The 12,472-nt window shown below is 43.1% G+C and overlaps 1 protein-coding gene across 6 annotated transcripts in view; it reads right to left on the bottom strand.

The window, feature by feature from the left end:
• The window catches only part of smoc1 (SPARC related modular calcium binding 1), a 34,694-nt gene that overhangs the window by 1,527 nt on the left and 20,695 nt on the right, over positions 1-12,472 (bottom strand). For 5 of the 6 annotated variants that reach the window (XM_029494354.1, XM_029494355.1, XM_029494357.1 and 2 more), the window contains 5 exons: positions 9,633-9,825; positions 7,522-7,604; positions 4,904-5,009; positions 4,058-4,302; positions 3,191-3,224 (listed from right to left, as the gene is read on the bottom strand). In XM_029494354.1, the coding sequence (XP_029350214.1) occupies positions 3,191-3,224; positions 4,058-4,302; positions 4,904-5,009; positions 7,522-7,604; positions 9,633-9,825 (661 nt within the window). Of the gene's footprint in view, positions 1-3,170; positions 3,225-4,057; positions 4,303-4,903; positions 5,010-7,521; positions 7,605-9,632; positions 9,826-12,472 lie in introns of all 6 variants that reach the window. The other variant, XM_029494356.1, reaches the window with a different exon arrangement.

Raw genomic sequence — 12,472 nt, 5'->3', positions numbered from 1 at the left:
GCTGTATATTCAGTGTTATTCAGATGACATAACCCTAGCAGCATTGGCACCACGTTCTACCTGGTAAACTATGCAGCTCCATAGTATTTCCTGCTGCGTCTGTCCAGTGAAGTCATGTTGTTTCTCTCCTCAGCTCAGATAAATGTCTTTGTTGTAAGCAGCTGAGCTACAATGCTGCTGATGAATCGCCGCCGCAATTACCAGGCTCCAGAGTGGCAAATGGCCCTCTCCCTCCTTTCCCTCCAGTCACTGAGGACACTGTCTGTGCCATTAACAACACAAAGCTCCCCAGCCTCTCCCTGGACACCTCGGCCCCACTCGTGATAAAGAGCTGAAAGCAGATCCTGTCTAGAAGTGAATCGCCTGGACTCACCTGGGACCAGCCTGTAAAGACACTTGGCTCAGCAGCTGGGAATCATGGTATACCTGTACATGGAGGCTTCTGGGGGGAAGGGCTTGGCCAACAGTTTCACACAGTATCCCTTGGAATAACAGACGTTTAACACATAGTGATGGTGAGCAAAGCAATGCTTATCTAACTGCCACTGTCCTCTCTGGTGACCTTGGATACTTTTTAACAGCACAGTGTGTCGAGCTGATGTCACAGTAATTAAAACACAAGTGGTGTGGAGTAATTGCTGCTGGCTCTGACAGGACAAGGCTCTGGACGCTCTAATGGTCCTGCAGCTCTGGTGCCAGGCCTGCCTCATAATGCCCTCCTTTCATTCCTGCCTAATGACAGACGCAGCCAGGACAAACAGGAGAGGAAGAGAGGAGAGCGGAAAAGGAGATGAGAAAGGAAGAGAGAAGCACACCGTCATGTAAGTGTTTCTGTCAAAACCAATCAAAAGGTCTTGGTGGCGTGAAAAAAAGCGTTCCTCATATTCCTTATTATTTACTCATACCTAATGATGTTAAATCGATATGTATAGAATCATAAACTAACCATCATGCTGGCTCAATACCGATAATGTTGTGACTCCCCTTTAACCACTGAACAGCTTTATTTTAAGATTTTCAAGATTTCATTCATTACAGCAAAGCTCGCCACTTTGGATATCTTGCATCTGTGAAGCAGCATGTACCTTAGTGAGGCCTTGCTATCTGAGTTCCTGATACATTTATCAGCCTCAGTTGAGTTCAAAGTGGACACACATGACACCAGATCACTGGATCAGTTGGCTTTTGAAGTTCCTCATACCAACTAAATTGGGGAAGACTGGACTCTGACCTGTTCCCCTCACTACTGGAAAGAACTGAGCCACAGCTGGAAGTCAGACACGCTCATTCAACATGTCTTTGTGTAACTTAATTGTCTATCAGTACTGTGTGCAGTATGCAAATTCTTCTCAAATTGTGACCGTAATGAAACTTCAAGCAAATGAAGATGAACTTTTTCTTCTATCACCGCTATAAAGAAATGGCTTGTGATGTGAAGCTGTTTTATTCGAACAGCACAAACTCTGTTATGGGGAAGAATTACTCACCTGATTATCAAATACACAACTACTTAGGCTCAGCAAGAGTTGATGTCTTCTGCATTATAAAGCCATTGTCTAAGAGCTCTGTAAGCAATTATAACAGATCCTCTAATATCTTATAATTGTGTGTGCCCATGCTCAGTGTGTTTTTTGTGCGTGGGAGCTTTGGTACATGCGCAACCGCATGTGTTTGTACTTATTCAAAAGTGTGTTTACGTCTTTCTAAATAGAATTAAGACTTATGAACAGAACAGCATGGACCTTGTTGCCAGAGCCCATTGCAGGCAGTTTAACAGTGAAACATTTTTTGTATTATTCTCATCATAGTGAACGAGAAGAAATGCTGGAACCATCTGAAGCAGCAGACCTGCAGCTCAGCCGTGGCCCCACTGAGAGACAGCTTTACAGAGAAAATCACTGCCCTGGGCTTCTGTTACATATCTCATCTATAATGAGCTTTCCAGTCTCTTCGGGGGATGGATGCCACCCTCTCCAGCGCTTCAAGACTAGGTACACACACGCGGTATTCAAATGTTTTCCTTCGCCTGCTCCAATGTGTCAAGAGTGATGAGCCTCATACAGATGTGCCCCACGCTGCCCTGCATGCTCAACCTTCAACGAAGAGAACATGCCCATACCGTAAACTGTAAATATATCCAACAACACTCCTTTGGCAAGCCAAAGCTGCGACAGAGCATGATAAGATTTAATGCCTGGCAAAGGCAGCTTAACTTAAAGGGATCCAGGCCATTAAGGAGCAGCTAAGCATACCTGAACACAATGGCTGTCTATCTCAGTCAAGGCAGAACGCTGCCATATGTTTTCACAGACTCCTGACTTTTTTCTCGCAGGCTTTCTGTCTCTTTCTTTCTCTTTTTACAGACCTCACTCTGTCCACAATCATCACTGAGTGGCTGCATAAGGAGCCGTATAAAGCTGTCAGGCCGTTTAACAGTCGCTCTTATGCATGAAGGTGAGAGATTCAGTGACTACAGGGAAAACGACCGGACCGAGGCTCTTTCTCTACTCCTCCAATACCGGAGCTGTTTATCCTGGCAGCAGTGGCCCAGGTCCGAGAGGCCTGATGTTATGCCCGTTCTGAGCCACTGTTCTGCAGGCACAGCGGGGCAGCGCCAACGTCAACACATGACCTCAGTGCTTTGTGGCGCTGAGGCGGCCGAGTGGCCAGAATCAACAGCATCAGTGAGACCAATAAATGCTCAATGGGGGGAATCCTGACAGATAGGAATATAAGAAAGATCAGGATGACAAGGTGGCAGATGGAAACGAGTAAGACGGACTAAAGATTTGCAGACAATCAGTGAAATAGTATTACTTATACCATTTAGTGGTTTTAGTATTCTCTATCTGATTTTTTTTTTTTTTTCTCTTATGTTATTTTATTTTCTTTTTTTTAGTTTACTCCTGACTGTATGGTTGTACATGAGAAGGGTTGTCACTCACTGGAGACAATGTCTGACCCACCATTAGACACACAACAGCTGGCATGGGCACAAATGACACGCGTCACAAAACATGCAAGCAAGTACAACAAGCTTCGCCTTCGAGCTGGAGTTGCTCCAGGCGAACACATTTCTACTAAGTGCTGGTTAATAGGTTACACAATAAGCCATCTACAGCGCTCCGAGCCACAGGTGTGGTTAGTGAAAGCGTATTAGTTTGCCTTACTGAACAAATTTGTCCCTTGCCTTGTTCCTTGGCTGCCACTTGTTGTTGAGCTACCTGTAAAAGAGAAAACATCAAGATAGTTCAAGGAACATAGGCAATTTTTTTCAGTCCCTTACTAAAATATTTAGTTATTTTCCTTATTTATTTTATTTTATTTTTTGTCCCATCAATCACTCAGTTTCCCCCCCCCCCAAAAAAAAAAAACAAAACCTTGTTTTGTCTTGAATTTAATGTTAACCTGGTCATTTATACGGTGAATGTTTGTCAAAGGTGGTAAAACCAAATTTCCAAACTGAGGAAGAACATCTCTTTTCTGTCTCCTGGATGATGTGTGGATTGTAGTTGGCAGCAGCCTCTCCCTGTAAGCTCCTTTGACAGTTGTTACTGATCTATATTAGGGCCAGTCTGTAAACTCATGATGAGTAGTTACAGTTTTCCGGCCCAGACAGTGTCTAGGATCCACGACTACATTAGTCTTGTCTAAATATTCATCAGTGAGTGCTGAGTGGAGCAGTGCACCTTATTTAGACTGCCAACACATCTGTTTGTCACATGCAGCACTGACTTCACCCTCTTCTTCAAATGACTGCCTGGGACTGACTTTTTAAACCCGAAACATGATGAATATATTAGAAAAAAATCGCATGTGTGAGTAAATGGAAATGTCATCATAACACAAACAAGGACAACTTTCATTCTTGTCCATCCTAAATGGGGCATTTCTGAATTAATTCCTTAAAGTACTGAAGCCTCTCCACTGGTTCAGGAGGAGAAAATGACCCAGCTGACCTTTGGTCCATAACGGGGTCGTGACCCTGCCAACCCACCCACAGCCACCCTGTTTCCTCTCGCTCAGTTGTTCCCCACCTCCCCTCCTCCTGTCTCACCCTCCTTGCTGACGCCCAGACAGCCTTTCAGCTCCTGCAGAGTAATGGCCCTGTCCTTATTCAGGTCACAGTAGTCGATGAACTTGCGGGAACATTTCTTGGGTTTGGCTTTCTTCTTCAGGTACTTCTTGAAAGGTTTTAGTTCCTTTTTGTTTATGTCGTGGCTGCCGTTGTTATCCAGCTGGGCAAAGTACCAGTGCACCACCCGCTCTTCTAAAGTGTGACTGGGGTCAGGTTCAACAAACCTGGTGAAGGTCAGAGGAACAGGCAGGAGAAAAAACATGGCTGGATAAAAAATAAATAAATAAAAATGAATTGCAATAAAAGGGAGTGGCAACATCTAACTGACTGAAGTAGTCAGGAAATTATTTAAAGCCAGCAGTGCCTGTTAATCAGTTAATACAACTTATTAACAACATAGTTTCAATATAGGCAGCATTTTGGAGTTCCTTAGAAATATGCCTGTAACTTTTCAGCACTTTTTCAAAAAGATGATGTACATCTGGTAATTTAAGTCACTTTTTTGCTTTTTTACAGCTTAGTTATTTTAAATCAAATGACCTCAAATTTACCTTTTCAATTGACTCAATCTACAATCACAAACACGTGAAATGTACGATCATGATCCAAAATAGCTCCCACTCTCATCTGTGTATCTGGTTCTGTTGTATTGATGGACACTGAACATTAACCCTGTCAGTGTCTGAGCCAGAAATCTGTGTAGAGCATGTCAGAGGAGGTTATTGAGAAAAACCAGAAGAGTGAGGCGTTTTCCTTGAAAAAGAAGCCATCTCGTACAGTGCTACAGATTCCTGAGTCCTCTGTCGTACGTGTGACACCACTTACCTCCCGCCACCGGAGGGGGCTGGTGAGTTTATGGCTTGCACCATGTCTGTGGTGAGGGCATCTAACAAGCTTGTAATGAATTCCACTTTTTTCCCCTCCGGGCAGCCTGGCACAAATCAGAGACAGAAAAAATTCCATCAGAGTTACCTTCCACAGCTAATTTGAGTCATTACGGCACGTTGAAGCATCAACTCAAGAGAACCGCTATGACAGATACAGCCGTTGCTCCAGTCCAAAGCTCAGTGACGAGCTTTGGACTGGAGCTGTATAACAGCTATAGAGCTGTTAAACTAGCCATGTTCATAATGACGGTACATTTTCAGCAGAGATGTACTTGTGTTGTGTTTTTAAGACCTGAGTAGAAGAGAGCTAAGGCACATGGCGAGAAGTGGAACAGAAGTGTGCGGTGATGAGAGGGCTTTGTTGAGCAGTGCAGACCTGTTAACTTTTATGACACAATTCTGAACACCTTGGGTAGCTCTCTTTAATTGCCCAGATGTATGGCTTTAAAAGCAGGCTAAACCAGTGCAAATTTTTCCCTGTTAATTGTGTCTGTTAAAGTGAAACTTCAAACGCAGCTGCATAGTAAACTAATATTCTCATTCTGTCTTTTTTTTCCCCAGTCTCTCCCTGTTTCAAATTTTCTAAGTCAATCTGCTCCTATTCCTCTTCTTCTGTGTTTGTGGCCTCCTTGTCCTCCGCTCCATTCTCTTCTTTTCGTGCCTTTTGTGCTGGCTCAGGACGTTTTGTGGGAGATGGTTGGCTGCCCTGCCAGGTGAATCCAATTAGCATTTCATACAACATGACAAGCCCGGAGAAGCACTGCCTTGCTGCGCCTTAATCCAAGTGTTAAATTGGGGTGTTATGAAGCGCAGACCGTTGTGTTGTATGGAGCAAATGTTGGAAGGTCTCAAGGGCACAGTGTGGGGCAGGACCACTGGCAGCGTCAGAACAGAGTACGGGGCACTAAGATTTGATTTGACGAGTTCAAAATGCATCGAAGCTCAACAGGTGCTGACAGGCTTTATGGTAACAATCAATTTCCCGTCCTGCAGCATGCAGTTTACATGTCTACAATATTAGTAGTTCAAAGATTTTGTCTTTTTCGTGACTTTCATTTGAAAGTGAAAAGTTGAGTATTTCATGAAAAAAGAAAGATCTGTGGAAAAAAAGACCCCAAAGATCTCCTTAATGTTCTAAACTTGATTCTTTTCCTTCTACAGACAGTGATAGAAACCAGACGAAGTCCAAACTACTTACTGGGGAAAATATCATTCGGGCTTTAGTGTGTGGTCCAGTTTACTCTTTCTACATTGCTAACATTTTTGCAGAGTTCAGTTTGTAGCATTTAAAAAAAGATGTACCAATAAAATCTGAACCTGAATTTCAGTTCTCTTATTTTTAGTGTGCAGAAAATGTAGACATGCCTCAATGTTGAGTAATTTGTTGATATTCTAGATAAGACCAAACCATTTTATTGGTTTTGAACAGAATCCCGTTCCCGAGCTGAGTGTGTGAACAGTGAACAGATCTCAGCCTTCGTTCTCAGCTCCTGCTGACAGAGCTGCTGTTGTGGCGTTTGGTGTACAGTGTGATTGGACCTGATGGTGCACGCTAACAGACTGCCCGCTCAGACATTCTTTTCTCCTCCCGCCTTGGTCAGATGGCCATGAAATGGTTCAGAACATCCCTCTGCAGCACATAAAAACATCTCCATCATCCACAGCAGCCCCCCATCACCCACACTGCCACACCCCGCAATACTCACACCTTCCATAAAACATGCCACACATCTGCTGCACAGTCAGGAGTCATGCTTGACTCTGTAAACTCACCAGATGGGGAATTAAATAAGAGTTACAATGCAACCTTAAATGATGGGGAAACAGAGGGGCAACAAAAGTAAGTGAGCAGTAACAAGGGCAGAGGAGTCTGAGCTGAGGTTACGACCTCCAGGTTGGACATGAGGCTCTACACCTCCAAGTGCAATTAGGTAGATCATTCATCAAAACCCTCCATCTGATCAGTTACCACAAAGGTGAGAAAATCAAATGCTTTTACTGCTGAAAGTACTTCCCTGAAGAAACTCTGTCCGAACGTAGTTTAACAACCATAATTAAGCATGATCTGAAGCTCCATTGTAACTAGATTACCGTCTCCAATAGTGAAGTCAGTGTGACTCCCAAACCAAGGACACGTCATACTGTGATAAATTAGTGCGGTTTCTTTCTTTTTTTTCCCCCACCATGATTCACCGTTTGGTGGTTTAGCACTGTGTGAAAAACAGACCTAAATGTTGTCATTGTTTACGGTGATATTGACACATTTTACCAGATTTGGGAAAGTTTACGCTGGCCAGAGAGTAAGTATGAGCGTTTGAGCGAGAGTAAGTATGCAGGATAAGTCATTCTGTGCACATCAAAGACCTTTGAACACGTTTCTCAAACCAAATACAAGATATGTTAATACGCATAGAAACAACAGCGAAGGACAGATTGGCAAGACGCTAATCAGTATCCATGAGGAGTACCTTCTCTGAGCGATTTGTGGCGTGCAAGTTAACAATTCTTGTTAAAACATCACAAATTGAATCCAAAGATATGAAAGGCGGATTCAACCTGTCAGGTCTCTGCCCTGGAAGGGATCTTCTGTGTCTAAGATCCGAGATCGTGCCGCACTGTCGCACTCCGGCTTCTGGTACCTGTTAGACAGGAGAGGACAACATGGCTGCATTAGACGGAAACAGGTGAATGAAACAACAAACCTGTCTGAGCAATCTTTGAAAGAGCTGTTAGTCAGTGCTGAGCAGTTTGTCCAGCCATACAAAATGAAAGAAATCAAACTTGGGCGTTGACTGAACATGCAGCAACACAAAATATTTTCCTAGGTTCTCGGGCTTAAAACCAGGAGATGATGCAACAGGAATACTGCACTGATTATACTGCTGCTAACCTGCTGAACATCTGATTGATCGTTCTATTTTATAACTAATTTAACTTGCACAAAGCATTTTTTCAGAGCCATAACAAACTGTCCAACATTGTATTAGTGCTTTTTTGGAAAATTGAGCATGTGCATCTCATTTAGCTTTTAACGTTTTTTTTTCCAAACTGAAATCAAGTTGTCATTTCTTTTTTCACAGTTTGTATGGACAGTGATCCAAGATGGGATGTCTGCTACATGACTGCACATTGCGGTCCAGGGGAAAGAAGCTGGAAGGAGTGACCTACGGTAATGTGAAGAAATGCTATAAAATTGTCTTTCAGTATATCTGAAATACAGATGCTAAAGTTAGCCAAAAAAAAAAAAAAAAAAACTGGCATTACATTTATTTGATACTAAGTTATGTATCCAAGACACTCAACATGTCTTATCCTAGATGCAAATAGAGTTAAGGCCAAAAGGTCCGTACTTCATCCTGAAAACATAAACCATCTTGTTGAGAAGGAATGATGATGCCCCTTTAGAAATGAAAGCAGTTCATCAGTTCACCAGTTTGTTTAGTTTTTTTTAAACATCCAATCTCTTCCTCCTCTTTGTTTCGCTTTACAATATTCATGTTTCTGATACAAGTCATCAAAACGTTTTAAACAACCAAAACATGAGCAATGTGCATCATTTATTTAACCTTTTCTACGTTGTCTCATGTGGTTCCCTTTGACATAAAGCTCTTGAAAAACCCCAACGTGTGTCTTCCATTCCTCTGAAGGCAATATAAACAGTAGCAACAGCACTGAAAACACTGTCATACCAAATGCTGATTGTTTATGGTAAGATAAATGATATTCCCATTAAGGCTTAAAGCTATTTTATGTTTTTTTTTTTGTTTTGTTTTGTCAAATTAACTGGCAACAGCAGCTTGGCTTCTTGGGAAGTTAAAGTATCTTTTACGCTGTGACTCCAGGGAGGGTACTGATGGTCTGCTGGTTGACTGCTCGGTGCAGCAGTTTGTCCCAGATTGGAACACTACAGCAACTCTTTGACGGACAGCCATGAAATTTGGTACAGACACTCATGGTTCCCAAAGGATAAGTCCTAATGACTCTGGTGATCCTTTGACATTTCCCGTACCACCACCATGAGGTTCACATTTGTGGCTTTGACTGTAATGTCTTTGCTTCCTATGTTCATGTCCCCCGTAGGATTAATTTCAATAACTTGAACCTGAACACAACTGCCGAATCAGAATTTCCCTTTTTTTCCAAGTACATGGGTCACCAAAACCTACACAGTTCACAACAATCCCACCAGCTTCCGTTCATCAATGCAAAGATGCTGAACAAACCGAACATCAGCACATCAGCTCATTTTGGGCTTCTCGGCATGCTGACGTTTGCTGTGATTAAAACATTTTGACTGCAGCCTCACAGAGTTGTTAGCATGGCTGTTGCATTCACAGACTTTACTGCCACAGACACCTCGCAACAAGCTACTGTACATACGTTGTAACAGCAGTTCTCATTAAAAGTACGCAGTCTGGTTTAGGTGTGTTTTAGTGTGTTTAGCAGCTCAGGTACCAAAAACTGAGCAGATGAGGTTTTTGTGCCTCTGTTGGGCTGCTGACGTATCAGAGAGTGGACATATAAAATGAGAAGCTGGATATATTTTCATGTGAATATCTGAATGTTAATGCAACAAAGTATTATAAACAACCAACAGCAAAAACTTAAGGTACAAAATCAGTGAAGTACAGGTCTGAGTTAAGTGCTAGTTCTTGTAAATATCTTGCCTGGTAGAGGTTCCAGGAATGGGTCGTCCCGTGTCCACCAGAACACACCAGCAGTAGCCTGTGGACTGGTGGCACTGAACTGGTTTGTAAAGACCTCCGGGTCCACAGTCGGGAATAAAAATGGCCTCACGAGGGTTCTGTCGATCCTCGTCCAGGGCGCTCTGTCTCTCCTGGTCACAAGAGGGAACTTTCTCTAAAACCATGAGAAACACACTCAATACAGAGAGACACAATCGGGAAACCAGACACGCACTGTGCACACACACACACCAAAAAAACTAAAACCAAGTATCTGTCACAAGTCAAATATGTGAAGGTGAAGGGTGAGAATTATTGCTCTTTTAATTTTCTGTTTGCCAGCATTGCAATTAATCATCTTTCAAGCAGCTTGATTTGGCAGATTTGAGACAGACCAGCTGCCTGTTGATTGTCTCATTTAGAGTTTTCCCCCACAAATGAGCCTGTGGCAGAGATCTGTGAGAATATAGAAACAGGAAACAGGATTATAACGATGTGAATGTCACTGGAGTTGGCATGTGGCATCGCTCATCAGTGATATTTTGACAAAAATCTTCCTTTCAGGTTCCCTTTTTGAGCTTTCCCAAACTATTTCCCCAAATGGAAACACGTCAGAAGATCCAACGATGACCCTGAGATGTGGCGAAGGCTACAAAAAAAGCAACCCCAGTGAATCTTCATGTAAGAATTTTTTTTTTTATATATATAATGTGGCACGGTTGTTCCCCCCCCGCCCCTTATCGAAACATTTCTCTTTTGTCACAGATGCTGCTGCTTCGTGTCCAGAGTCCTCTGAGGTCCATGGATCCACCACAGGCTGGATGTAAACAAACCACACTGTTTCATGCAGTTCAACGTCAACTGGAAGGACTTCTGGCATAAAACCGTCACGTGTTGTTCCTCAGGTTGTATCAGAAATCGTCTATCTCCTGCAGAACTTTGTCCCTCCACGCTCTATTTACATTCACTTCCATTTGCTCCATCGCTCACTCTTGAGCAAAGTGCACCAGAGCTTGTTGCTATTGCGACTAAGCATGCTTTCACCACTCCGGAGCCATCTCTCATTTTACATTTAAGTGCGTTGTGAAATATTAAGCTCCGATAACAGTTCACCGCTCAGAGTTTCAGGTGTTTTCACATCGTGGAGCTTAATAGTGCCCCAGCAGTGCTACTAATTTCAGCTCACACAGTTCCAGTAACCATAGCATAATTAAAACAAGACGGCCCGGTCACTGTCTGCTTCAGTCCACATCAGCAAAGGAAACTTGTGAAATTCAATAGGGATCGCCTCCTGTTGGACAGAATATATAGCTCGTTTTCTCCTCCAAAACAAAGATGGAAGAAATATTCCCGTCCTCGACATGAAGCTGCACCGTTGGTCGTTTTTACACAAACAGCAGATCAAATAACTGTGATGTGAGAAGTGGTCGCAGAATCTGCAGTTTCCCCCTCAGCTCTATAGAGACTTGGTGTGTTTTTGGTTGTTGTTTTGTTTTCAGAGCCCACAACTTTACTGTTTTGGGTCAGTCTCAGCACTCTCATCAACCTTGTTTCCAGATGCAGCGAGCAGCTGTTGTTAGGAACCGAAACCACAGAAGTGGCAAAAAAACAAGGTAAGCAGCTCGCTGGGAAAGCAAGCAGAACATTTAGCAGCTAGAGAGAGAAACATTTTTCTCAGGAGTTGGTAGAAAACTAAGCTGAGCAAAAAGAGGAGTGTGGATTGACTAATGTGTCCCAAAAGCCTTTTTGAAGTTAATATGATAAGTTTACAGCTAAAAGAAATGAATAAGTTCTCAAAACCACAATTTCAACTAGTAAACGAATTAATTTCAGACTTGAATCAGCCATTCATTGAACTCAGGCCTCTAAGCAGAAGTGATGAGCAGCAGGTTCGGTGTGTGTGTGTGTGTGTGTGGGGGGGGGCAGCGTTCATGTTTCCTGAGCACGGCTGCCAACACAAAACTAAACGTGTCCCCGCACCAGTGAACTTTTTCTCCTCCGAAGACTCTCACTCAAGTGTTTTTAGGGCTGTGCCTCAGCTCTGCTCCCCGCCAAGGTTTCTTCACATCCAAATTATTTAGCACTGTTTATTATACAGAGGTTATACTGGCGCCAGGACCCAGGATTCCCAAAAGAAAATTGTTTTTATACATATAAATGGAAAAAGGCTGGACTCTTGCAATGTAATCCTCTGTTTGGTGTGGATTTGAAATTCAATCTACAACTTCTTTGCCTGCCTTTGGATATCTGCATTTCTTCTGCATTTATTTTTGTGTTTTTGTTTCCTTTCCATATTCATGTCTTTTCCTCTGGCAAGAGCTGAATGATGTGAAACACAACCCCTCAGAAAACAAATATTGGCCTGAAACAGTTAAAATAGAACACACACACACACGCACACACATATACAAGTGGTTTTCAGGAACAGTTGATACAGTTTGCTGGTTGTTGTTGTGCGTTTCTTCAGGGCTAGTTAATAGTGCACAAAAGACGGCCATGTGTGGTATCTTTGATGAGAGGAGGCCTGCCCGGCACTTTGGCCGGAGTCCTCCTGGCTCAAACCAACCGAAACCTTCTCTACTTTCCTTATTTCTCAGTTTCTTCTCCAGTTATCTCTCACTCAGTCCCTTCCTCCCACTTCTAAGCCTCCCATTCCTTCACTTTCTCTCTCTTTCGCTTGCGTTCTGCCTCCCTCCATCCTGCCCCCCCCCCCCCCCAGAACACACCCACCCAGCACTCTCTCCTCTTCACTTCATCCCAATGGTTTTCAGCTGTGGAGTAATCACTGCAATATTGTCTGTAGCGAGACTTCAGTGCAGTTA

The sequence above is a fragment of the Echeneis naucrates genome, chromosome 22, assembly GCF_900963305.1.
Source record: "Echeneis naucrates chromosome 22, fEcheNa1.1, whole genome shotgun sequence".
In the NCBI taxonomy this organism is placed as follows: domain Eukaryota; kingdom Metazoa; phylum Chordata; class Actinopteri; order Carangiformes; family Echeneidae; genus Echeneis; species Echeneis naucrates.
The sequence above is the reverse complement of the archived record's forward strand: the minus strand, read 5'-3'. Positions and strand labels throughout refer to the sequence as shown.